Here is a 25661-nt window from a genome sequence, read left to right as displayed (position 1 = left end):
AGGAGCATAACTATAAAGTCAAATCACTAAATATCGGACACTTTTACAATCTTCCCACACATCGAATGGCTGTGCTGCAGTTAGAAAAGTGTATGCATTCTTACACATGGTCCTGTAGTTATGTTTATGATATATAAACATAATATTGATGGTATTCAAAATAATCGAAGAATTAACGTCTGCTATATCTACAAGCTTTTGACTTCTAAGCTTCTATAGACCTCTTCACATAGTTTGTTCGAATATTTGTATAGGGATCATATAACTGTGTTTTACTTTGATAGGGAATATATTTCGATAACCTCGGGGAGCCTCCGATATACGGAGTTTGTTTGCTTTTAACAATGAAGGTATATACACTGTGTGGAAACATGTTTCACATATAGTTCAGTATCACGTATTACATATAGAATTAAATTCAGTTATGTATGATATTATTACCAAAGAGGATGAACTTTATTTCAATTTCCTTTATCCATCTGCTGCTATTTTCTGTATATACCATAACTGTACTCTTCGACATGCTTGAATTAAACTAATATAGTTATCAACAATCAAGTTCTAATCTATCCAACGTTCCACATCCTAGTTGAAGCTATGTATATTTTCAACGTACCTTTTAATCTCTTTTTGAGCATTTCACTTTAAGTTCAGTATAAATCTTCAAGTACCAATCTTGTCTACATTAATTCTGTTTGAAGCTATTCGCTTGGTCGGTGGCAGAAATTCCCAAGAGGGTAGAGTAGAGATACTTCACGATGGCATTTGGGGAACAGTTTGTGATGACTCCTGGGATTCTCAAGATGCATCTGTGGTTTGCCGTCAGCTTGGTCTAGGAGATTATGGGGAACCTATCTCTAACGTACCAGGAACTGGGCAAATCTGGTTAGATGATGTACAGTGTAATGGATTTGAAAGAACCTTAGAGGATTGTGGTAGCTCTGAGTGGGGGTCCCACAACTGTGGTCACCATGAAGATGCAGGAGTAAGATGTGATGGTGAGATCAACTACATATTCAGAATGTTACAATAATGCAGTTTACGGAATGAAGTGACTTTGTCAATTACAATCAACTACATAATGTATATTAGCTGTCCTAAAATTTAGAAAAAAAGGTACTTCTTTATGATCAATTATCCAAATATGGACTCTTAAGTGCCTGGTTGAATAAGAGAAAGTAAACTAAATAGTCGATGACTGATAATAAATCTAAATCAACAGAATCCTTCTAAGCCAACCGTTCATAAATGGTCGCAGTAGGTCATTTCATAATAGGTTACCTAACTCGTCCTCTTTCAACTGCAACGATAAAAATCAAACTCTATAAGTGTACGGAAATACATTAGTGGTAGAATAATGTAGTATGTACAGCTCTGATATACGTGGCCGAAGCCAAAATACAAACAAAAGGGAAATCCACGGAGTAACATATGTCATTGCCAGAAGAACACTGATTTCAAATGAACAAATATATTATGAGCTATGCAATTTGGTAAAACCGTTTTTGAAGTGAACATGACTACATTCTTTGTGAACTATACACTGAACAAAACTAGGTTGGGAGTCCTCACTCTAGCATCATACTTTTAACAGGTAATTATACATAGAGCAGGCCGATATATATATATATTTATATATATATATAGATGTAGATGTATAGATATAGATATAGATGTAGATGTATATATATATATATATATATATATATATATATATATATATATATATATATATATGTATATATATATATATATATATATAGGCCGATATATATGTAGGTCGATATATATATATATTCACACACACATACATTATGTGCAGATTAAACAGGCATCCATAGACTACTTGAAATTTCATATTTCTAGGTCTCTACTGTGAAATTTAAATAAGTTATCATCACTAAAAATATCCATGAAAAATAGGTACATGCATTGGCACGTTATGCACCTGTTAAACGTTGTTTGCTTGTGTAATCAGATAATTGTGCAGATTAGACAAAATGTCCATAACTGCTTTGCCGAAAAATTATCTGAACCGTGTTCTGAGGCGAAAAAACTTACACCAATAGGCATATTATCTGGTATTGTTGTAAGAGTAGTTGGTTCAATTGAATAAATAGTTTATCTGAGTATTTTGATGTTATCGAAACAGTTTCAAGAGCAGCATTTTGTATTTTCTTATTCAGGTGAGCCAAACTTAACAACTGCTTCCCCGTCCTCAGAAGGTAAAGTTCATGTATAGGCCTACTCTATTTATTGTCTTTTTATATTCAGTAGACAACTGTTTCGTTTACTAACAACTGACTAACATTAATAGGCTACTTGAAATTTAATATTTCTAGGACTTTACTGTGAAATTTAAATAAGTTATCATCAAGAATAATATCAATGAAAATAGGTACATGCATTGCCAGGTAATGCAACTGCTTTACGTTTTTCGCCTTGTATAATCAGATGTAATAAACATATTTTCAAGTTAAGATTATTTAAATGCAAAATATAGAAAAGTTATGCAGGTATGATTGCTGACAGATAAATCGAAATCTATGAGGATCTTGAAATATTAAATATCAATACCACAATATATGCATTCAAATTACCACTTGGGAGTTAAATTTTGTTTCAATTGTAATCTACCTTATCATTTCCAAGCATGAAAGGTGAATTAGTAAAATTCCTAACAAAATTTCTGTTTCTCTGCAGAGGTGTACTACTTAAGCTCAAACACTACAGTGACCATCAATTACACCTCCCCATATGGATATGATATTGAAGAATCGTGGGATTTCGTCACTCCTGTCGACCATTCATTGCGTCTATCATTTGTGGGCTCTACCGCGAGCTACACAGTCGCGCATTTGGATATTTCTGTCACACTTCCACATTCGCTAAGGACTGTGCAGATTGCCAGCTATCCCCTTGATGACCTGCCCGAGGAGCTCTTAATACGATCAGATCAAGTCCTTTTGAAGTACAGAGCATACCACGCATACGATGATTCGATTATCATAGAAGCAACGGCCGTACCAGGTATGCATTGCAATGTATAGCTAAATGTTTAATTCTGGTTTTATTCCTTAAATATTTATCAAGGAGGGATAACAGCTTATACCGTGTGTTAATTTCGACCGCGCTTTTTGTTCTCAGTTTGATGTGTAATTGCTTCCACGTATTGTGTTTCTTCCTGTTCCTCAGATGGATTAATTCAATGTGATGAAGACCGCATTCCATCAGACATTCAATGTGATGGAAGAACAGACTGCTTGCTGGGAACAGACGAAGAAAACTGCGGTAAGGGGAAGGCAGTCATACATGTTTGGATTATGCATACTATACTTTTCTGGCTTAATATGAAATACCACATACGTCCCATTCATTTTAATAAATTTATGTAGCTGGACCAACATGCTTTCATAATATATATAAATAAATATATCTTTATTTATATACATATGTTTATAGATACAAGTAAGGAGGATGTCGAGGCTGGAGAGGAGAATAGTGCACCAAATACAGGCTTCTTGGTTCAAATTACTGAAAATCTACGGTTACTTTGTGGGGGCACTCTTATCAACAGTAGATGGGTGTTGACGTCATCGGATAACATGTAAGACATCGTGTTAAGCTTTTAGGATTTTTTTTTCCAATTAACTGTCACAAGTTGTAGCAATAAAAGGTATACACATCCTATGTTGCTTATATGTGATCTAGTTGAAATGTTCCACGAGAGCTAACTTTAATGCATACAAGTATTGCATGGGAGTAGTTGAAATACAATTCAAAGAAATTGTCAAATATCCTTGGAATTTTCATGCCTAGCTCAGGCAGGCTTGGAGATAAAATCTATGGATGTTCTTTCCAATGTCTCACATGATGGTGTGTATGAAATTGGCAGAGATATCTATCGCGTTTATGCGGTGGAGTATTTCTTTCTACAAGCTGACATAAACTTTTACAACTGCGATTATTGTATTAGATTGTAATATTGAATTTTTATGCAAATTTGTTCTACAAGTACTGATATTTTTCAGAGGTGCGTGAACTTGTTAATAACTAATATATAGTTTGATAATCGTTGCCAACACCGTTCATGTCATACGCCTGTTACGCTGCAAAATGTAATAATGGACGTAAACCTATAATCTGAACCATATATGTTACTTATAACTTTCGCCGCAAAATGTAGCCGTGACGCAAATGTAATAATCCTTTAACGAGGTACTTTTTGACGCAACATGTAATCAAAACATTAACGAGAAAAGTAATAACACAAAATGTGTAAACCTGTGTCAACCAACACAACCGTTATGTGTGCTCTGAATATTATTTTGAATTAACATAAACACAAGGGGTGTAACCAAATTGTTCTATCTATGGGGTTAAAAGGGTTCAGAAAGGTGTATCATGGACGAAGTATTGTAACTGATAACGGGATAACTACCGATAATGTAATACGACTGATAGTGTTACAAACCAGAACGATTGGTTGCTTTAAAACAGATATGTAAAAGATGTTGGTACTATCCAATACTATTAAGTTTCACGTTAATTTAGTTTGTTTTGTTATAACCAGTTACCGGTATGTAAAAAGATGGAAGATGGAAGATATGAGCTCAAACGGTTGGTTTGTTTTAAAACAAACATTTTCTTTGACTTGTTAAAAAATATTTTTAATTCAAAGCAGACACCACTTACAGCTTTACTTGATAAGCTTAAAATTGCCCAAGCCGCCGGAAATTTGGCAAAATTGACGGGAAAAATTGACCAACAGTGACCAGGTTTTGCGACTGGGGGGGATCGGTAGTGTGTTTGGAGGGGAGGGGTGCGGGTGCTGCATCGCTTATTACGGCTAGGCTTGTGATACAATGTTTAGACCTGTGGTTGATTCAACCCCTTCCTTTGATAACAAACAGTGTGTGCCAGTATTACCGTTGCCATCAATGTTGTCTTTACAATGCCGGGAGTGAAGTTGTGAACGCAATATCACCCTCAATTCTGTTTTATTCGAAGAAAGAGACATGGATTTTAAAATGATCACGTGACATATGACGTCCATCCATCAAAAAGTGTTTGAAAGTATGTCATGAACAAAAGTTATTACATTTTGCGTTAGTACATTCCTCTTTAAATACCATTATTTCGTTTTTATTACATTGCGTCAAAAGGGTGTTATACATAACTCGTTAAAAGGGTTATTAACTTTCCGCTAAGATACATTTAGCCGCAAAAGTTATTACTGTCTGGTTATATGTTGCGGCTTAACATACGCTTGTCCATACATGCATGGAATTGAAAGAGGAAGAGTTAGAAGGGTCTGATTATTTTTCAATAACATGGAAATTAGTAAAATATATGTATGATAATCATGTAAGAATGTAACTAATATAAGCTATGTTACATAATAGACTATTCCAGAGTTTGTGACCTGGTGCTATATGCCTGTTATTCCATATATAACTTAGCTTGCCGCTTACTGGTACTATAAAGGAACTGTAATTTGAAATGTGGCTTTATCTTTGTGATCCTTGAGATCGTCCGTGTATTCTCTCTTCTAATGCTATGAACTGTTATTTCTATCCCACATTGTTTACAGATGGAATAGGCAGTTCAATTCAAGCTTGGAGGTACACGTTGGAGTTGGTGACTTTCAAGATAGTTCGAATGAAGACAGAACTTATGGTGTAACAGCTGTAGTCCGTGTACCCAACAACGATGGAGAGGATTCGGGTTTAGTTCTTATGAAACTGGATGAACCAGTTGATGCATTTGCTACTGAGATTTTTCCTGCCTGCCTTCCTAATAATGACTCTGTCATTGAATCTGGTGCCTATGTTAACATCTTCGGTTGGAATACTGGTGTTCCAACAGGTCAGTAGCCCCATATACTCTGTTGACTTTCTGTTTACGTTTTCTTTTCTTTTTTGTTACTTTCGAGTCACACAAGATGAGTTTTGAAATAACTTGGCTTCAATATATGTAACCCTGTGTAATAGTCCGTATCAGCACCGCAACATGTGAAATCCGATGATTTACAAAGTGACTAGGACTGCCCAACCAGGAAGATTATAAATATGTATAGATAAGAACTATAAATGCACGAGAGTAAGAAGTTAATGATTAAATCTATAGGAAAGGCAAACTTTGTTGGTGGTTATACATCTCTCATGTAATGGATATGGTATTCTACAAACACTGATCACTTGAAACAAACGGAGATGATGCCAGGTGAAACGTTCATGTCATATTTCCCCACAACCTAGCATTTAACCTTAAACTTCGTAATATGTCCATACAAATTAAAAACTCAGCTAATCCCAGATACCAACAAATCTTCGGTCTTTATTATTATTACCATATTGTCACTTTCTTGTTTTAAAGCTTACCTTTCGGTATTATGGCAGGTTTGTTAAATTGCTTTACGACTTGCTTTTCTTCATTTGATTTAGGTGGTGCTACGCTTTCTGTGAGCAGGGAACCTGTGGTATCCCCCGAATTCTGTAGGCGTCGTAGATATTCTGATATCCAATGCCAAGAAGACTCTTTCTGCACTGGATACATCGAGGGCTATGGAGCTGACTGCTATGTGAGTAACATGTCTTTACTTTCTAATGACAATATGCACATCAGATAGGGTCTTATAAAAGTATAATATTGATTATTCCAAGAAATATGCTGGTAGAAAAAGCCAGTTGCATGTTATTAATAAATTACTTAAAACAATTGTATAATTGGCCTTAAGTATCTAGTGTAAATGGACATGTGTTAATTCATGCTAACATACTATTAAGCAAGGTAGATCAGTACGCTAGGTAATGGAATGATATAGTTCAGAATTATATAAACAACTAACAGATTTATATTGATATATGCTTTCTATGTGGATGGTTTGCTTTCTTCTCATTGATATCGACTTTTCGATTATTCTTTATCATTATGCGGTTGGTGCAACATAAGTCGCAGTTTTCCATGTGGCATGTTCATAGATGGAAACACTGATTCTAGCCTTAGTTGGAGCAGAAAATATATCAACCATAGGTATCGTTTCCTTCAATTAATTTAGTAATAATATGATAATTCATGTTCCCTTCTAGAATCTTTATGGGGGTCCTGTGATGAATGCCGACACCACCAGTGGTTGTCCCGAAGTCATTGGTGTTGTGGTCCGACAATCGTATCGTTGGTCCTGTGATCAAACATCCCAACCCAAGATTTTCCCTCTCGTGTCCAGACAGGTAGCACTCATGCGAGAGATAATGGAACACGTTTAAAGAATTATTTTTCATTATATACTTATTGTATTCAGATTATGTTAACTACTTTTTTCATTGTTATTTAACCGATTTTACAGCCAAGATATTTAGTCCAGAATTTTATATAATTGCATGCCCTAAACGTACTAGTTATTTTGTTAATTCATTGTTACTCTAGATGTATCATCTGACAAGTCAGTGACCAAACTGTTGACCTAGCGAAACAGCTTGTAGAGACTAAGATAATAGCGCTTAAGGTATGTTTCAAAACATACCGTTGCAGCAAAGTATGTATTTAGGATCAGACTGCCCTTCTACTACTAACTATTTCTGAACGAGTTCGTTCTTATTTTTTATTTTGCTTTTGTTTTTTAGTGCGATTCATTTCTACATTTATGATGTAATTTTTGCTTTTCAGTAGGTACATACGAGAATTTCATGTACCAAGAAATTGAATGGTGATAGATTAATCATAAACGTTTTGGTTTTCTGAAAAAAAAATACAATGCTTATAAAGAATGTCTTTTTTATACATTAAAATGTCTTTTTTAACATTCACAATTTCTGGTAAATATGACAATAACTAAATTGTTATTATTTTGTAAGTACTAGTAGATGAAAGCATCTCTTACGGTTTTAATTTACAGAAATAGTACGTTTAAATTGTCATCTTTATTCTTTCTAAGAAATTGCATGGTGATAGGAAAATCATTTATGTTTGGTTTGTGGGGAAAAAACAAACAATGATTGACATTTAACTTCTGCAGAAGTCTAAATAAAATGATGTTATTGAAATTGGTTTCCAAATGTGTAGTTTGTATGTCTTATGTCATCCTATAAACACAATTTGTGCATTAACGGTCGTTATCAAGGATGTCCCAAATGCACTCTTTCTGCAAAACATGTTCTAATAAAGTTCATGCAATTAATATAAAAAATACCAACTGCAAGGCAATGAACTCAATGGTTGGAGGCTGATGTATTAATTAATAAGGAGATACACCTCAATACACTACAAAGGACACCAATATAATAACATTTATGTATCTATGTTTTCTTATCCCAATCGTTCGTTAATTTTTACATACAAAATACAGTTAAAACATAGAGCTATCCATAATAGTTTCACATGGTTAAACAAAATAATTTGATCAAAGTCATTTTGACAAAAATTCCTCACTCTCACGTTGTGGGAAATAAGCAACTCATTTTACTATTTGCATAGACGGTTTCCTCTTTATTGCACGTTAACACGAACATACCACTAATGCAAAATAGAAAATATTTCTGTAAAACAAATACAACGGTACACTAACACTTTAATGCCAGTTGGATTGTCTCTAAATTCAAATAAAAACTTTATAATTCCTTTATTCCTGGCAAACTACGTATCTTTTGGAATAGCTAACGTTGCCGAGTACAATGACTTCCAAACGTACAATAAATAATTCAATTCAGTGAAGACAAAAGCTTTAGATCACGCAGCTTAACGCCACAATCCCGACGTCATGTTCTTCAACCCTCAACACGGTGAGCTATGAAAGGTCTCTTGTGCAATCCCTCTTATACATCGCATGGGAACGTTCCCTTCATAAAAAATAACTGAAATTACTTGCCGTAATCTTCACTGTCTCGCGTTGTCTTATTCTGTGCATCGATTTTAAACATTCAAGAGTGCAGCAATACCTAATATGTGAGCGAGATTTCCTTATACATAGATATTTAAATGTAAATACCGTAAAGAGAGTGGTCAATTGACATCTGTTCAACTTCATGAGTACTGACTAACTGTTCTATGTTTTCTGTCTGGAGGTTTATGTTTGACGCTTTTACTTATTTAATAATGCAAGGACGAAGAAGCAAAAAGTTAGTCACGTGGAATATCTGAAAACAATCATAGGACTCAGATACTGTCACACTATACCGATTTTTTTTATCGGAATACTATCCTATTTTCCCGGAGGAATCGGAACAGCCAGTTTTTCGTTCGGGTCTTCTAGCCACAGTGATAAAGGACCTGATTTGCTATCTGTTGAGCCCATAGGTGTACGGGACCATTTCGGTTTGGGGTCAGAAACTGTTGTGCCCGAAATTTCCCATGACATTATCTAAGCGGAGCGCCACCATCGGTTGGCGCGTAGCGTACAAGATTTTTTGTTGGCAAAATAAGCCTCTCGGATTGCCGGAAATGGCACTTCTGAGGCCTTGCAAGTTGCATCTAAACATTCTTTATTTTATAATCTCCAAAAATTTGGTAAACTAGAACAAGAAAATATGGTAACATCACTTTGACGGGGAAAACTAGGACAGTATATTTTTTAACTCCTATTTAGTTACGGTATTTATTATTTTAACACAGAACTCAGCTACCCCCAGAAAAACATACATTGTTCAACGACACGTAGGTGGGAAAATGTCGCTATGTCGGGTGAGACTGCAATTTGTCTCACCAAAAAGTATAAAAATTACAAAGAATATGATAAACCTGTACTTTTAGGCTCGTAGGCACTCCCCCCCCCCCCCCACCATCCATGAAAAAGAAAATGTTTCTTATATACACTCATGTCTGGGATGTCCAGGTTTACAGTTGACTAGTTAGAAAAAAATGTTTACTGCGGTTCTTTCACTTCAGAGACTGCTAATCTCCATGCATGCTTGTCACCACGATTGTGAGCGGCGTTCCCTGTTAATAATTTTGGGCGATAGTGCAAAAAGCGTGGTAGCCCAGATGAGCTGCGCTTACGGGGGTGTTACACGGAAATATTCGGGCATCATGATGCTAAATAAAGAAAATCATTAGGCTTATATTAATATTAATGTCACAAAACAAATAACACAAAACACTCTCCACGGAATTTTCGGGCAAAAAATATGAAAAGATTCGGGCAAGCTACTAAATATTTATATATATTTTTTTTTCTCCTCTTAGGCTGCCCGAATTTTTCAGGACTTTTGCCCGGATTTCTTGTCCTCTGGAAATTTGGGGCAGTCTGCCCCCCCCCCCCTGCCCCCCCCCCCCCTCGAACGCCTATGGAAATTGAGCCATTCCGATGTGGAATAGCCCTCTCCTAACTTTTGATTTGACTCCGTTTCCTTTTATCGGATAGCTATCCGATTTCTCTTCCGATTTTTAATCGTTTTTCGATGTGACTTCACTTCAGAATGTAGTCCGTTCCAGAACCCCTCAGATTTGGAGCAGGTATTCGAATATTCCACTGCATTCATTACATTCACTACCACAAACCTCACTCTTCGGCCTAAAATCGGAAAAATCGGACCGTATTCCGATAAAATATCGCAGTAGTGTGACCGGGCCTTAAGGGCCAGTGTTACTTATTACATTGTCGGAATCGTCCTTCAAGTGCAAAGAGAGAGTATAGTAGTCTTCCATACACGAATACATATATCACTATAAAGAGACTATACTTTGCGAACACATGGTTACACCGTTGAAGAGAAGGAATTGTGGGTTATGTTCTTATAAGTTCAAAAAATCACAGCTGCAGCTCACTCACCAATTTCTAGCATGACCATGCGTATAGTATCTGCTCCTTACAATACTTTACTTGACGTAACACAGTACGTCATGATCAACACGGCTACCGTTTCGGATGTGAAGAAAGGCCAGGTCGATAACGCGGAAACGCGGAAACCGCGGAAACCGCGGAAATCGAGAAACCTGGTTCGATATCAACGGTTTCCGCGGTTTCCGCGTTATCGACCTTGCTATATAGCAAGGTCGAAAACGCGGAAACGAGAGGAATTTGTCAAGGGAGGGTGACAAAGTCTTTTGGGCGCATTTCAGCCTATATTCGCCAGGAAGGGGTGCGGGTTTAAAGCTATTTCAGTAAATGTAGGTCGAACACGCGGAAATCGTACTAAGCAATGGATGAGTTAGATTATTTTGTCAAGGGAGGGTGAAGAAGTTTTTTGAGCGCATTTCAGCCAATATGCGCCAGGAGGCGGTCGGAAAGGGCTAAGGTTTTTTTTTTTACTAAATGCAGGTCGAAAACGCGGAAATGTTTTTTTACACAATGAATTGCGTAACTAGAGGATTTGTCAAGGGAGGGTAAAGAGTTTTCGGCTCATTTCAGTCAATACGCGCCAGGAAGGTGATGGGGTTGTAGGCCTTTTCCCTAAATGCAGGTCGAAAACGCGGAAATGTTTTTAACAAAGGCGGAACTAGAGGAGTTTGCCAAGGGAGGGAAATGAAGTGTTTTGGCCGGCGCATTTCAGCCAATATGCGCCAGCAAAAGTGTGGGGAGGTGGGATTGAGGCTTTTTCACTAAATACAGGTCGAAAACGCGGAAAGGTTTTTTTTACAATGGCGAAACTAGAGAATTTTGTCACGGCAGGCACGGTGAAGATGTTTTCTGGGCGCATTTCAGCCAATATGCGTCAGGAGGGGGAGCGGGAGGGGTAATTTTTTTTTTTACTTAATGCAGGTCGAAAACGCGGAAATGTTTTTTTTTTACAATGGCGAAACTAGATGATTTGTCAAGGGAGGGTGAAAAAGTGTTTTAGGTGCATTTCAGCTGTAATTCGCCAAGGAGGGATTGGGGTAGAAGATTTTATTTCACTAAATCCCGGTCGAAAACGCGGAAATGTATTCTTCTCATAAACGATCAAAAGCTCCTTTGCCGTCCCCTAGCTGTGAAAATTCTCTAGTCCGCCATTGTACATACGCACGTACTTTATATATACCGACAGGGTGGCCCAAGAGGGGGAGGGGGAAGCGGGGTAACAGTCCCCCAAAAAAAATGACAAACGCCTACAGTGGAATTGCGACCTTCCTTACCGGTTTCGAACCTCTGGACATACAATCAGCGTCCATAGCCCAGTGGTTAGGGTGTCCGCGTACAGAGCGGAAGGCCCGTGGTTCGAATCCCGTTGGAGGCTGAAAGTTTTTTCACTGTTCTTGATATTCCAACTCATTACGATTTTCATTTTTATATATATATATATATATATATATATATATATATTTATATATATATATATATGTATACATTTAATATTACAACGTGCACACAATTGTTTTTTTTTTCATCTTTTTCTGCCTGTATTTAGTGAAAAAGAGCTTCAAACCCAAACCCTTCTTGGCGCATGTTGGCCGAAATGCGCCCAAAACATTTCTTTACTTTTCCTGCATGCATTTAGAGAATTTCCGTCATTGTTAAAAAAAAAACGCGTTTACGACATGCCTTTAGTGAAAAGACCTCAACCTCACCCCTTCCTGGCGCCTATTGGCTAAAATGCGCCCAAAACACTTTTTCACCCTCTCTTAACAAAATTATCTAGTTTCGCCAAATGTTGTGAAAAAAAATACGTTTCCGCGTTTTCGACCTACACTAACTGATAAAAGTCTCATACCCCCACTCCATCTTTGCACATATCGGCAAACAGGTTTTCCTCGTTTTCGACCTGCATTTAGTGAAAAAGCCTCAACATCCCTCCTCACCCCCTTCCTGGCACTTTGGCTGAAATGCGCCAGCCAAAAACACTCCTTTTCCCTCCCTGAGCAAACTCCTCTAGTTCCGCCTTTGTTAAAAACATTTCCGCGTTTTCGACCTCCATTTAGTAAAAACAGCCTATACACCCTCACCTTCCTTCCGCATATTGACTGAAATGCGCCGAAAACTCTTAACCCTCCCTGGAACAAATCCTATAGTTTCGCAATTGTAAAAAACAATTCGGCGTTTTCGAACGGCATTTAGTGAAATAAAATATTCTACCCCCACCCTTCTTGGCGGATTACAGCTGAAATGCACCTAAAAAACTTTTCACCTTCCCTTGACAAATCATCTAGTTTCGCCATTGTAAAAAAAAAAAAAAAAACATTTCCGCGTTTTCGACATGCAGTTAGGGGAAAAGCCTACAACCCCATCACCTCCCTGGCGCATATTGACCCTTCCCATAACCAAATCCTCTAGTTTCGCAATTCATTGTGTAAAAAACATTTCCGCGTTTTCGACCTGCATTTAGTAAGAAAAAAACCTAAGCCCTTCCCACCCTCCTGGCGCATACTGGGTGAAATGCGCTCAAAAAAACTTCTTCACCCTCCCTTGACAAAATAATCTAACTCATCCATTGTATGTACGATTTCCGCGTTTTCGACCTACATTTAGTGAGAAAGCTTTAAACCCGCACCCCTTCCTGGCGAATATAGGCTGAAATGCGCCCAAAAGACTTTGTCACCCTCCCTTGACAAATTCCTCTCGTTTCCACGGTTTCCGCGTTTTCGACCTTGCTATATAGCAAGGTCGATAACGCGGAAACCGCGGAAACCGTTGATATCGAACCAGGTTTCTCGATTTCCGCGGTTTCCGCGGTTTCCGCGTTTCCGCGTTATCGACCTGGCCTGTGAAGAAATGGGTATTATGTAGCAGACGCGAACTTGCTTTCAGGGTGAAGACTGAGAAGGGTCGCTTAGCTTCCTGCAATCTGAAAAGAGGGCTTTAACGTTATTTCCTGCTTTTAGTTAAATGTGATTTTTCGGGGTACTCAAAGGGGATCGATTGCTTCCCCACCCTGGGGATATGATATGTGTTGCCACTCCGCGTCTGTTGCAGGTGTCATCATCTGGTCAAAGTTCACATCGTTATACTTCCATGATGATACGATTACGGGAATCATTACAAGTTTAACATGTAAGATCAGTCAATTACATGCACACTAAACTAATTTCTACGATTACCTGTTCACTTCTACGCCGTTCCCACGAACGCGGGCTTGCTTCAAGCATGGAGATAAAAACTGTTTTTACCTCCATGCTTCAAGCAAGCATAGGTAGAGCTAAAATTGTAACCGCATATGAGCCCGGTTATTGCAATAGAGAATACGAGCAGCGATCGACAGCTATGCAGTGAGTCTTTTCCACACATGCATATCTCATCCAAGCAGCGCACACACGCTATTTTCTACCGGGGCTTTCCCGATACGGCCAACGTTTACCACCTTTGAAAAAGTCAATGCACAGCTGGGCAGGGAAATCATTGTTCAATCTGAAGCGCAATATTTTGAGTGGTACGACTTTTCGCGGGGGTTAAATGTGGGGGCGCTCGTATACTTTTAGAAATAGGGGGCTTTGATTTCAGTGGTTTTGCGTGTCACCCATTACTCACATGACCATTCTGAGTGGTCACCTGATCGTAACTGTACCTGGCTGTGAACGGTATCGTGCTGCAAGCTATGGCCACGGGTGATGTACGTTTGTTTACTCATGGAGGTGTTTTTACCTCCAAGGTTTACTGTACGCTGGTCAGTGTGGTGGATATTCAAGTTAATAGGTAGTTAGCACGGTGTTTACGTACGTATTTTAAATACAGCCAGTTTGCAGTAACACAGTATCGAAATTGTAATTTTGAAGCACGAAAGGTTGCTAAACATGAAGGCGTATTCCGGAGAAAGAAAAAGAACGAAAGAGAACAAAAGAGATCAGACATGGGCAAGCACTTTCCCAGACTTTCGTTAACAGGTCGTGCGACATTCACAAACCGTTGGATCTGCAGCTATTGATACATCTGCATCTCCAGATTGAGATCAATTGGTTCGTCCATTTTCGTAAAAAAATCCTGTTCCAATCATCTGATACCGTACGTCATGTCTATTTTAAGAAGTCACGAGATCTTTGGTTTGTTGAAGTTGACACCTCCAACATAACGTAATAATTGTTGATTGACAAAGCAATATAAAAGCGGCATACTAATTATATAAAAGAGCTTGTGAGCTGAAATTTACCAAACAGATCGTTGACACGACCAGCCAGCCTTCCTATTCCTAGATCGCCATATAGTAAAGATGAAGATATTTGCTACAGTTTGTACTCTTCTGATATTCGTTGCTGTCGGATGCTCCCAACAACGATGTTGCCAGGAAGACAAGCAATATGAATGCACACTAGGTAACATGGCGAGCGATGTAATCTAAGCCCTTGCCTAGGCCTATGCCTAACTGTATTATTAACATTAACTAGGCTAGACGAAGGCTAGTTTTAGCTCATCTGCAATCGTTCAGTTTCAGCTGAGCTACAGCGATCGTGCGATGCTACCATAATTCATTCACTTTTTGCCACCGTGTTTGAATGACTGCCATCTCATCAGTTTTCATTCGATTTAGATGAAACTTTGGAAGTGATTGGTGTGAGTGAAGATTTCATACATCATACATTCATATCATAATTTATAGTGTCATAATTTATCATATCATATCATGATTTATCATGACATATCATGACATCATAATTTATCAAGTTGAGGGTCATGAGAGAACATTTTCTGAAAACCTAAGAAATGCCACTCATAGAACATTTATCCATATCTGCTGAAATATTGTGGATATAACGTTTGAATGGTTGTTCAGGAGAAAAAAAGTTGATCAGGAAAAATATTAGTGTCGTCCATCTTAATTTTCCTGTCATTTGGGAAATAATTCCACCAATGGGAGACTTGATCAAGTCAAATATTTAGGCTTACTATCCAGGCCTAGTTTTTAATGTCATTTTTTATTAAAAAAAGGTAGGGATGTACCAGATATCCGGTCCGGCCGGCCTATCCGGCCGGATAGTGAGCAATGTTCCGGTTCCGGCCGGATATTTTCAAAATCTGGCCTGAATTATTTCTTATAAAGGTGTTGGTATTAACTTAAATCAGTGTAAACTATTTCCAAAAATTAGTAAAAACATTCAAAGTAAGGAAAAATTAAGCAGGCGCGTAGCCAGGAATTTGCCAAGGGAGGGGCGAAACTGTAGAATCGGCATTGCAAACTATCTAAGCGTAGCGCCACCATGATTGGCGCGAAGCGTACAAGAAAATTTTGGCTGTAAAAGCCTCCCAGATCGCTGGAAATGGCACTTCCCAGGCCTTGTAAGTTGCATCTTAGCATTTTCTCTTTTGAAAATACTAGCGATATCATAAAAACATTAAAAAAAAATTTTAAAAATATGCTCAAGGGGGGGCGGCTGCCCCCTTCGCCCCCCCCCCTTGGCTACGCGCCTGAAATTAAGTTAAACATGTTTAATTTAATTTTCTCAGTGGTCTGACCCACTGTTTCTAAAGATCAACCAAAATAATACAACTACTGTAATAATATGAAGCTACAGTATACAACAAATACAGTTTGCAGTGAAATCATTTCTTGCAGCCTTCATCAATTTAATATTGTGCAGTTAAAATAGACCATTCATATACTTATCAGTCAAAATAATGTTCCATTGAATCTTTACTTTCCCATTATTGTTGTAATTCATGTTTTCTCTAAATTTTTATGTGTGAAACAATCTCTTATATGGTTAAATACGTCTGAATTTCTTTCACAAACATGTGCATTAGGACCTTAAAAGTCAAAACAATGGATCTTTTTGTGGACCACTACAGTCCATTTCCTGTCTAGAAAGCTGTCAATTGTTACTCATTGTCTGTGGTCATGGAAATATGCAAATTGTAATCTTGGCACTTTTATAAATAGATGAAGCAATGGACTAGAAGAGTTACCACCAAATGGGGTGCCAGTCACAGATAAAACAGTACCTAATTTTCTCACAGAAAGAGATATCTCTTGTCACCCTGAAAGTTCCTTAAAGTTCATGATAAACCTAAATCATTAAGTGTTCTAATGAACATTCAATTCCATTTTAAAGGATAGATAAAAGATAGATAAGAAGTTTCTTCCACTTCTGGAAAGATACAATGTTTTTTTTTTTTTTACAGATAATATTGCAGTGTAAAATTTGTTACCAAATAATGAATAATAAAAGACTTAAATAATCTTTTTATTCAGTATAAAGTATGAGATTTGTGAAATGTAGCTTCCTGTTTTAAAACAAACTTCATAGGTAGTATGCAGTATTATAATGTATCAAGCTTGTCAACAATTATATTGTAGTTATTTTATTAAAGAATGTAGATAACACCACTTCAAGTCATATTTAATCTCATAAATGGTGTCTTAATTTCACCTTCTTTATAATATGCATATACCTCACCTAAGATTTGCTCCTTGTTTCATACTTCTACTTCTTATTAATGATTTTCTTTTGTGTAATGAAAAAAATCCGGTTCCGGCCGGATTTTATCCGGCCGGATTTCATGTACTATCCGGCAAAATCCGGTTCCGGCCGGATCCAAAAATTTGGATCCGATGCATCCCTTAAAAAAGGATTACTTGGCAGGTTTGCATTTTGAACTGTCCACAGTTTTTATATGGAATACAACGTGTGAGAATGACCAATATTGTTGGAGCCAGTAGCGTAACTCCTACGGGCTCGGACCGTGCTGAGCCAGTGGCCCCGACTATACTGATGCACAGAGAAAGGATACCTCTTTGGATAGGGAGGGCCCATGTTTACTGGGAAAGAAAAACTCATGCAAGACTGAATGTTGTTTCTCACTCTCCATCCTCATTCCATAGTATATAGTTAAAAAGAAGTTTTATAGCTATGTTGATAGTATTGTTCTGTCATTTCTCTTGATGTATTTTAGCATTAAAACATATTTGTCAGCTGGAAACAATGTGTAAATGCTAAATGGCCATTCAAATATTATAAACCAAGACCCCCCTGCATTGATCCTGAATAAATCCTTAGACCTTGGCTTGGCTTAAATAATATCAAGGGTGATTTACACAGGACATCATGACCTATACTGCTTCCACCAAAAAAGGTTGCAAAACAGTAAATGACCAATCTGTGTACTATAGGAGAGATTGGTAGTTTGGTGAACACACACGCTGAAGGAAGGTTATACCAATTACATATCATTGTACAGTTTACTAAAATGCAATCTGAACAGAAATTTAGTAGTCTCTGATGGCCAGATATCATTAAACACTTTGCCCTGATGATGGGAGGCTGCAGGTAACAGTTCTGTGAACTCATTCACCCGATTGTTGTATCGACTTTACACATGCGCAAAGTTTCGGTTTTAGATCCAAACCTTTCAAAAGTCATTTGAAGTCATGAATTTTCCATGAACTCTTTTATCATAACTTGGTACCCAGGTGGATCCGTTGGGCGTGTGCAGAATGGGACAGCTGTTGGTTTACAGCTCTACTACGACATGGCTGTGGATTTTACCGGCCAGCGAGTGGGCGGTGCAGGTTATATCACGGTTGTTGGGAACGTAAGTTTTGCCGTGCAGTTCATCCAGCTCTGGAAACAGGTGAGCAGTATTTTGTTTTGTAGATCTGTACCTGACATTAATGCCAGCATCTCACTGCCCAGACTGAACGATACTAGACTCGAGTACCTCGCATCGTCGTCTATTGTCCCGGAGATGTGCGGTCGTACAACTGTCTCCCGCATTCATAACGACTGATTCACACACACACAACAAATTTGTTTTCGTGTTAATGACCAGTGCTCATTTACTGTAGGTCACATGCAAAATGACCTCATTATTGGTCACATTTGTTAATACTTTGACAGTTTGAGTTATGAAAATGCCGCACACTGTCAGCTGACTCTAAGCCGATTAACAAAGTGGTAAAATCTTGGTAATATTAAGCACATGCCCACTCTCTGACTATCCACAAATTCAAGTCAAGTTGAGTCGTGCAGTGTCAGATTTTAGACAGTACTTATGAAATGCATCACTTCAAGAATTTTAGTCGAAATGGAATACAGGGGGACATTTCCTTATATTTGGAAGTGCACTGTTGTTATTATTAACAACTCCATAGCTAGCCTTCTTGTAAGGTTAAGTAGTAGTTAAGTAGAAAAAAAGGATCAGGAGGGACACTCAAGTCCCCATTAAGGACCCTATAAAGATAATGGTGATCATCCACAAAGCTGTCCTCATAATGCTGTCCTCATTTTCAAGTCTTGTTTGTGTTTTTTATCAGATGAAGTTCAATTCTCAGTCGGGCATATATGGAAGAGCTTAATATTTTCTATATCTGAGGTATCAGTTATGTAGAGAGATTTTCCCATGTCAGACATTTGAAAAAGAGCGTACAAGTTAGAGACTATTAGTACTGTAGTTTGTAGTGACTCAGTGAGCTCTAGACCCCTAACGTCTGTAGGGATCCCCAATATAAATATGTCTTTGCTGGGGTGACTCTCAGATGCCACAGTACCTTGCATACAACTGAGTAACCAGCTACCACACCTTAAAGGGTGTGAAGACTCGCGCACAAAGAAACGTCTCATGCCAGTAAACTGACCTAGTTTCGAATGAGGTGTAACAGAAATGTAAGACACCACCATCGATCCCAGAAAATACACACACAGCTTGCTACCCTCGGTAATAAGACACTAGTGTACAGTCAACATTTACAGCTACGGTCAATACCCACAACACAGTGTACATAGCAGCGATGGACATCTCAGGTCTAGATAAAAGATAACAAGGTATCACGTTTCATTACTGTCTGCATTTGGTAGCGACAAGAAGAAAACTTCACTTGCAAGCAACGGTAAGTTAACTTTTTCAAAGCGGGGCACTCGGTTTGGGGCGAGTCTTCAATGCCTTTAAGTTTAGTTCAGTGCCACCTGGAAAACCAGCAGGGGAAAGAAATTTGACCGTTTGGTATACAAATCAAGAAAACAATTTAAGGTGATGATGAATGACAATGTTTCATGAATGAACCATTCTTTTGAATTTTTTAGAAAAAGCAGTACACTATTGTCAATGATGTCTGCACTGTGGCTCCTCTAGATAGACCAGAACCATCTCCTTGCATCCCAAGTAAGTAAATATGCTAAGCAACGGTGTATTCAATTACTCTGTACAGCTTGTCTTTATCTCATTTATCCTTCATTGTCATCGGTTTGCTACATGAATACTTTTCAAGTACATGTTAAAATTTGATCATCCGAACGAAGGGTGAAGCATATTTGATGCATTTTGATCAATCTTGATATTCTTTGAAAACTGCTCAACGTGACCATCCGATAACAACGATATCGCCTTAGCAAGACCAGTTAGGTTTCACTTTCAACTATTGACGGTAAAATAGTCCAAACTATTGAAAATTTCTTGGTGTGTACTTTTGCTCACGAGGATATTAACCACAATGCGAAGAGCTGCCCTAATAGCGATGGAAGTTTAAGATGCAAAGGGAATCGGTATTAAACGAGCTATTCAAGGATCAATGTCTTGGTTGTATCAAACTTAGTCTAAAGGTCTGGTCAAGTTAGTAACAAACTTGGATAGATCTTTTTCAGTTGAATTTTACACTTTTTGATGGCCCGTCCCTCCCCGAACCCCCGTCCAAATTTGCAAAAAACTGGGATTGTAATTGTAAAATTGTGTCAATCAATTCACTTGCCAGTTGCATTGTGGTCATGAACAGGAAGTTGCAATAGCTTAACTTCAGAGAAGAAAGGGTCTTAAAAATTTGGTTACATTCCGTTACATGTTGTTACTTAATTACATACCAAAGTTGTATTTGAATGAATATCATGTGGTCAGGTTGTTTATTAAATGTTTCTGCCATCTGGATTCTACTTTCAGGTTCTGCCACGTTCATAGGATATTCCACCCAAGGAAAGAATGAATTGACTATTCAGAGTTGGTCTCTGGCCGCTTCTGATGTGGGTCTCATAGATGGACATGGATACCTGTCCGTATCAAACGTTACATGTGTTCCCCTCGGTGTCAGTCTGATGGGCAGACAGAAATCAGAGCAAGGCCCCGGTAAGATTTCGAATAATAACTGCCAAGGGTCGCAACAGTAATAATATAGGGAAGAGGGAGAGTGAATATGCGGTGCTGTTTCTGATGTTCTGTAAGAGTTAACTTGCATTCTACATTTTTCATCATCTCTGCAAAACCCAAGACCTAAATGTATATATTCTGGAAAAGGTAGGAATAAACATGGTTTCAAATAATTGTTTATGTGACAATTTTTTTTCCTCCATAGAAGATTTTTTCCTCCATTATTGATAAAGAGAATGAACATTTTAATTTGTCTTCTGCTGGTAGATGTTGTCATTTTTTTATGTAGGGCATTCCTGTAGACGAGTGTTAGGGCACCATTGCTTTTGGTGGGGATCAAAGGTCAGTAGGGGTCAAAACAGGAATACTGTCTAGCAGAGGAATGTCATGCTTGATAGTGTAGCTTACTAGCTTTCCTGTTATGAATGAAAGAGCACTTTTGTGCTTGGTGTTGGGCAACGGTCAGCTGAGGTTCCCTACAACTGGACCTTGGGCAAAGTTTGTGTGCATTTTTACTACATTTTGTGAAGGTCAAGGGTCAGCAGCATAGTTGAAGCCTGAAAACGCTTGTCAAGTCGATTTCTCGTCGGTACTCTCTCCTATGGTGAACAACTCTGTCCCTTTGTTCAATTCTGCAAGGGCAGCCTGGGAATAAGCTTATAGTTCAAATTTTGTGTAGCCGTCTTTACAGGTTCTGATTTTTATTTTGTCTCTCTCTCTTATAAACTATTATTGTTCCTGTGTAAAGAAAACTGCTATGAATCTTTTGCACTGGTAAAACATTTTGACCATTTTGGGTAGCATTCTACGACTTGATACTGGATAAAGTACTCCCTGGCAACTGTCAATGCTAGAAAACAAGTTAACTAAACCGTTGCCTTGGTGATTCCAATTTTTAGGTTGATATGGCAAGTAACTTCCTTAGATGGTCATTTTAACTATGTTTCATATTGAATTGAGTTCCGATTAAATGTGCTATTTTGTCCTCTTCTCCTTTCAAAAAATGCAGTCCCAATGCTTTTCAGTGGAGGCCACCTCAATTACACAAGTGGTATTCCAGATCCAGGGAAATGGTTTGATCTTCCAAGCTCTTGCACACAGGAGAAGGTGAGTTCTGGTTTAAAAAGGGAATACGCAGTGGCGGACTGGCCACACAGGCATTTGGGCAATGCCCGGTGGACCAGTGGGCCGATGGGCTGGGGAGCCTGGTGAAAATTACAGCCAATTTTCACAGTAGTTAATAGAATACAGATGGGCTGTGTAGAAATATATTTTTAAATGCTTGAAAAACTAAGTATAATTCAGTCTAAACATACATTTTTTTTTCTCAGTTTAATCAAGTGTTGCTTCTGGAAAATTATTATTGGGTCTATTTTAAAGGACCATGTAATCTACAAAATTGAGAAATATAGCACCATTTTGCATCTAGGCATTCCTTAACTTCAAAAAGAAAGAAAAATCTCAATGAGGAGGGGGACACCCCTCCCCTTAAACCCCTCCCCAGGACGGCAATCACTTTGTAAGTTACATATCAATATATTAATGGGCCGGTCTAGGTGAAAAATACCCGGGCTGGTTTAAGACCCAGTCCACCCCTGGGAATACGTCACTTGAAAGTGTGTATTCTCTATCCAAAGGTGCGAAATAACAACATAATGTCCTGTTTTGTTTCAAATCCAAAGAGCATTTTACAAATTAATAATGACCTTTTGGCCTACTTGATTCTTCACAGTATTTTTAACAAATTTGTATACTAAGGTGGGTGGAGGAGGGGGGGGAGGTTTGGGCTACATTATTGTAAATATGAGGAGCATGGCTCTGAGGTTATTGAAACCAACTGGTAAGTACATTTTTGACATGAAATGTTGCATTTTGAGGCATATTTAAGGTTAGTAATTTTTCAGTAGGTCTGCAAGAAATGTTGTTCTAACTACTTTAGAAGTGTTTGTGTGGGGTTGGAAAGAGTGTTTGCACCCACCCCCCAATGCAACCCCACCCCCCCTGGATTCACGCCTGCAGACTAATACAGGGTTGGGGCGAGGGGGATGTGTGCAATGGTTTGGGGCAGACTTACACTAAGCTACTCGTTTCTTTTCTGTATTACAGTTGGGAGACTCTTCTACGGTACCAGAATTTGTGCAAGGATCTTTGAATATGCTTCGGAAAACCATTTTTTAAAGCATCCAGTGGAGGAGGCATCGTTGTTGAACAACAGATGAATTTGCATAACATTAATTGAATATATAAGATTACTTGCCTAATATCAAATTGTATTCTTCAGAGAGGGATAACTTCTCGTAATGAAAGAGCTGTTTGTTTCTGCGCTTTTTTGGGGGTAAGCAAGTTTGACGTATAGGTTGGTTGATTATAGTAAAAGTCCTCAACATAGTTGTATTTTAAAATTGTAGTCTGCATAGATGATTTAATATTAGTTTTTTTTTTGTATTTCTTTGGTATTTCCATAGAATGATCTGTGTATTTAAGCCAAAGAAAGCTTTTCTATGTCATCTGCCATGTTTGTTAGATTAAGTCATCGCCGAAAGTTGATAAATGATCATTGGGTAGTAGTCAATTAATATTCACAAACAGTGGCGTAGGAAGGTACTTTTGAGTGGGGGGGCTGAAGACTGATGGCCGGCCTGGGGGAGGGGTCTAAGGGGAGGGGTCGTCCCCCTCCCCTTTGGAATTTTTTGCATTTCCAGATGGCCTCAGATGCAATTTGGTGCAATATGACACACTTCAACACCCACTCCATTTTGTAAACTTAATTTTGTATTTTCACCTGGCCTTAGATGCAATTTGGTGCTCCAAATGAGATTTTTTTTCTCATTTGGAAATGAAAAAGGGGTTTTCTGACTTGCGAAGCGGGGGGGGGGCGGAATGATACTTCCGCCCCTCCACATTTTTCACCGGGGGGCTGGCACCCCCCCAGCCCCCCCGGTTCCTACGCCCTTGTTCACAAAGGAAATAGAGTCACCTTCTTATGTAGTTTTTATTTTTATTTTTATTATATTTCTCTTGTTCTCAATCCATTTTAGGGAAGTAAACTTTGTCGTCAGGAAACCTGCTAAAAAGCAAGAAAGAAATCATCTCAGGAAATGTTCAAACAAGTTATTCTTTGCAATGGCATTTGATTGGTGTAGTTAACATGTTAATCGGTTTTATATGCAATTTTCCACTGGCTGTAGTCACGTCTGAGTAGTTGGAGTTGTTATTGCAAGGATTGCTTTCTGGTTGAGGAAATCCATAAAGGAGAATTTCTACAAACTATTATTATTATTTTTTTAATTTGTTAAAGTGTCTGTATTGTGAAGTATTATGAAATTACTTATAGTGTAACTTGTGTACTAATGTGTTGAAACCTTATGCAAGCCAGTTTGCAACACACAACTGTTACATTGTTTACCATTATCGATTACTTTTGAGAGTAGAGGCGGGCCGAGGAGGGGCGAGGGGAGTAAATCTGTTCTACCTGAGGAAGTGTAAGGTTGCTTTAGATTCAGTCTGAAATCCTTTTGTTTCTTATAGTATCATGGTAAGATACCAAATTTTGAGTTCATCTATCAAAGTTGTGATTCACTGAAGGTTTTTATATGTAGATTGGAATTAACAAAACCAGAAGAGAAGGAATTAGTGGGTTGGTTTACTGCAGGGTTGTCCAACCTACGGCCCGCGGGCCACAGTCCGGCCCGCCGCATGGTTGCGTCCGGCCCGCCAGAAATGCTCTACGGTGCGAAATGTTAGTGAGCAGATTTATTAATAACAATTTTAAGCTATATAATCAATCATTCGAACCTTCTGGGTCCAAAAAACTGCATACAGGCCAGTTTGTGTGACACACTCTCAGCGGAGGGGAGGGGGGGGCGGCTGGACTTTATTCATGTTTTATCAGGAAGGAAAATAAATCAGTGCGCTCCGCGCGCAGTGCTCATATCTTGTTGCCTTGGGCTTCGGGCAAAAATCGAGCGTAGGGTTCATGCGGCCCCTCCTTCATCATAATCATTCCATGCGGCCCTCCTCTGCAAAAGGTTGGACAGCCATGGTTTACTGGATACTTCATGGAACCTGGCACACAGGTTCAAGAATAGGGTGAGGAGGAAGGGGAGTTTCACCACAACTGCATGAAAACCATTGTTGTGAAAAAATATTGGAGCCAAGTTACCAACTGACACCCCGACGCCCCTCCCACCACCAACCTCCATCCCGACTTTTCAGAGCCCAGTACTTCCCCTGATTAGCCATGATAGTTGGACAATGTAATTTTACATGCTGGAAACATGAAGTCTTACCCCAATGTGAATTGAAATGACTCCTCCAGAGCATGGAATTGAATACTTCCTATCGATTTCAAAACTGGATTGCTCTCAAACTTCAGAGAGCCAAATTTCCGAGATTTATTCTCTTTCTGCTCTGCTCATAGAAATATTCTGTTGGAATACATAAATTTAGATATATATATATATATATAAATTGATAAAATGTATAATTTGAGCAACAAATATGATGCTTTCAGAGAGTTAATCGTGTTCATATCTCTGGCTTGTATGTAATTACTCTTTGACTGTAATACCTATTATCCTTTCAGCATCGATTACCAACGGGTGTAGTTTTAGAGGCTTGTGACTTACAAATATTATTATTTTGTTCTTTTATGGTAATTTGATGTCAGAATGAAACTTCTTTTTTTATATTATAAATATTACGGCCTAGCAAATAAAGTAAGGCAGACGAAAACAATGCCAAAAGCTGCACTGGA

General features: G+C 38.3%; 2 protein-coding genes across 2 annotated transcripts in view; both read left to right on the top strand.

Moving 5' to 3' along the window:
* The window catches only part of LOC139975142 (uncharacterized), a 47062-nt gene extending 39017 nt beyond the window's left edge, over window positions 1–8045 (top strand). The window contains exons 44-51 of the mRNA XM_071982782.1: window positions 702–998; window positions 2187–2225; window positions 2704–3030; window positions 3196–3291; window positions 3463–3607; window positions 5594–5868; window positions 6447–6583; window positions 7092–8045. Of these exons, the coding sequence (XP_071838883.1) occupies window positions 702–998; window positions 2187–2225; window positions 2704–3030; window positions 3196–3291; window positions 3463–3607; window positions 5594–5868; window positions 6447–6583; window positions 7092–7268 (1493 nt within the window). The 3' untranslated portion in view covers window positions 7269–8045. The remainder of the gene's footprint in view (window positions 1–701; window positions 999–2186; window positions 2226–2703; window positions 3031–3195; window positions 3292–3462; window positions 3608–5593; window positions 5869–6446; window positions 6584–7091) is intronic.
* A 6409-nt stretch (window positions 8046–14454) lies between these two features.
* On the top strand, window positions 14455–25661 carry LOC139975181 (development-specific protein LVN1.2-like). Its single transcript, XM_071982866.1, has 6 exons — window positions 14455–15153; window positions 18246–18406; window positions 19855–19933; window positions 20702–20884; window positions 21915–22012; window positions 23012–25661. The coding sequence occupies exons 1-6, from the start codon at window positions 15051–15053 to the stop codon at window positions 23081–23083; spliced, it is 696 nt and encodes a 231-aa protein (XP_071838967.1). The 5' UTR covers window positions 14455–15050; the 3' UTR covers window positions 23084–25661.

The sequence above is a fragment of the Apostichopus japonicus genome, chromosome 10 (genome assembly GCF_037975245.1).
Source record: "Apostichopus japonicus isolate 1M-3 chromosome 10, ASM3797524v1, whole genome shotgun sequence".
Lineage (NCBI taxonomy): Eukaryota > Metazoa > Echinodermata > Holothuroidea > Aspidochirotida > Stichopodidae > Apostichopus > Apostichopus japonicus.
Note: the sequence above shows the minus strand (reverse complement) of the source record. Positions and strands in the feature narration are given on the sequence as shown.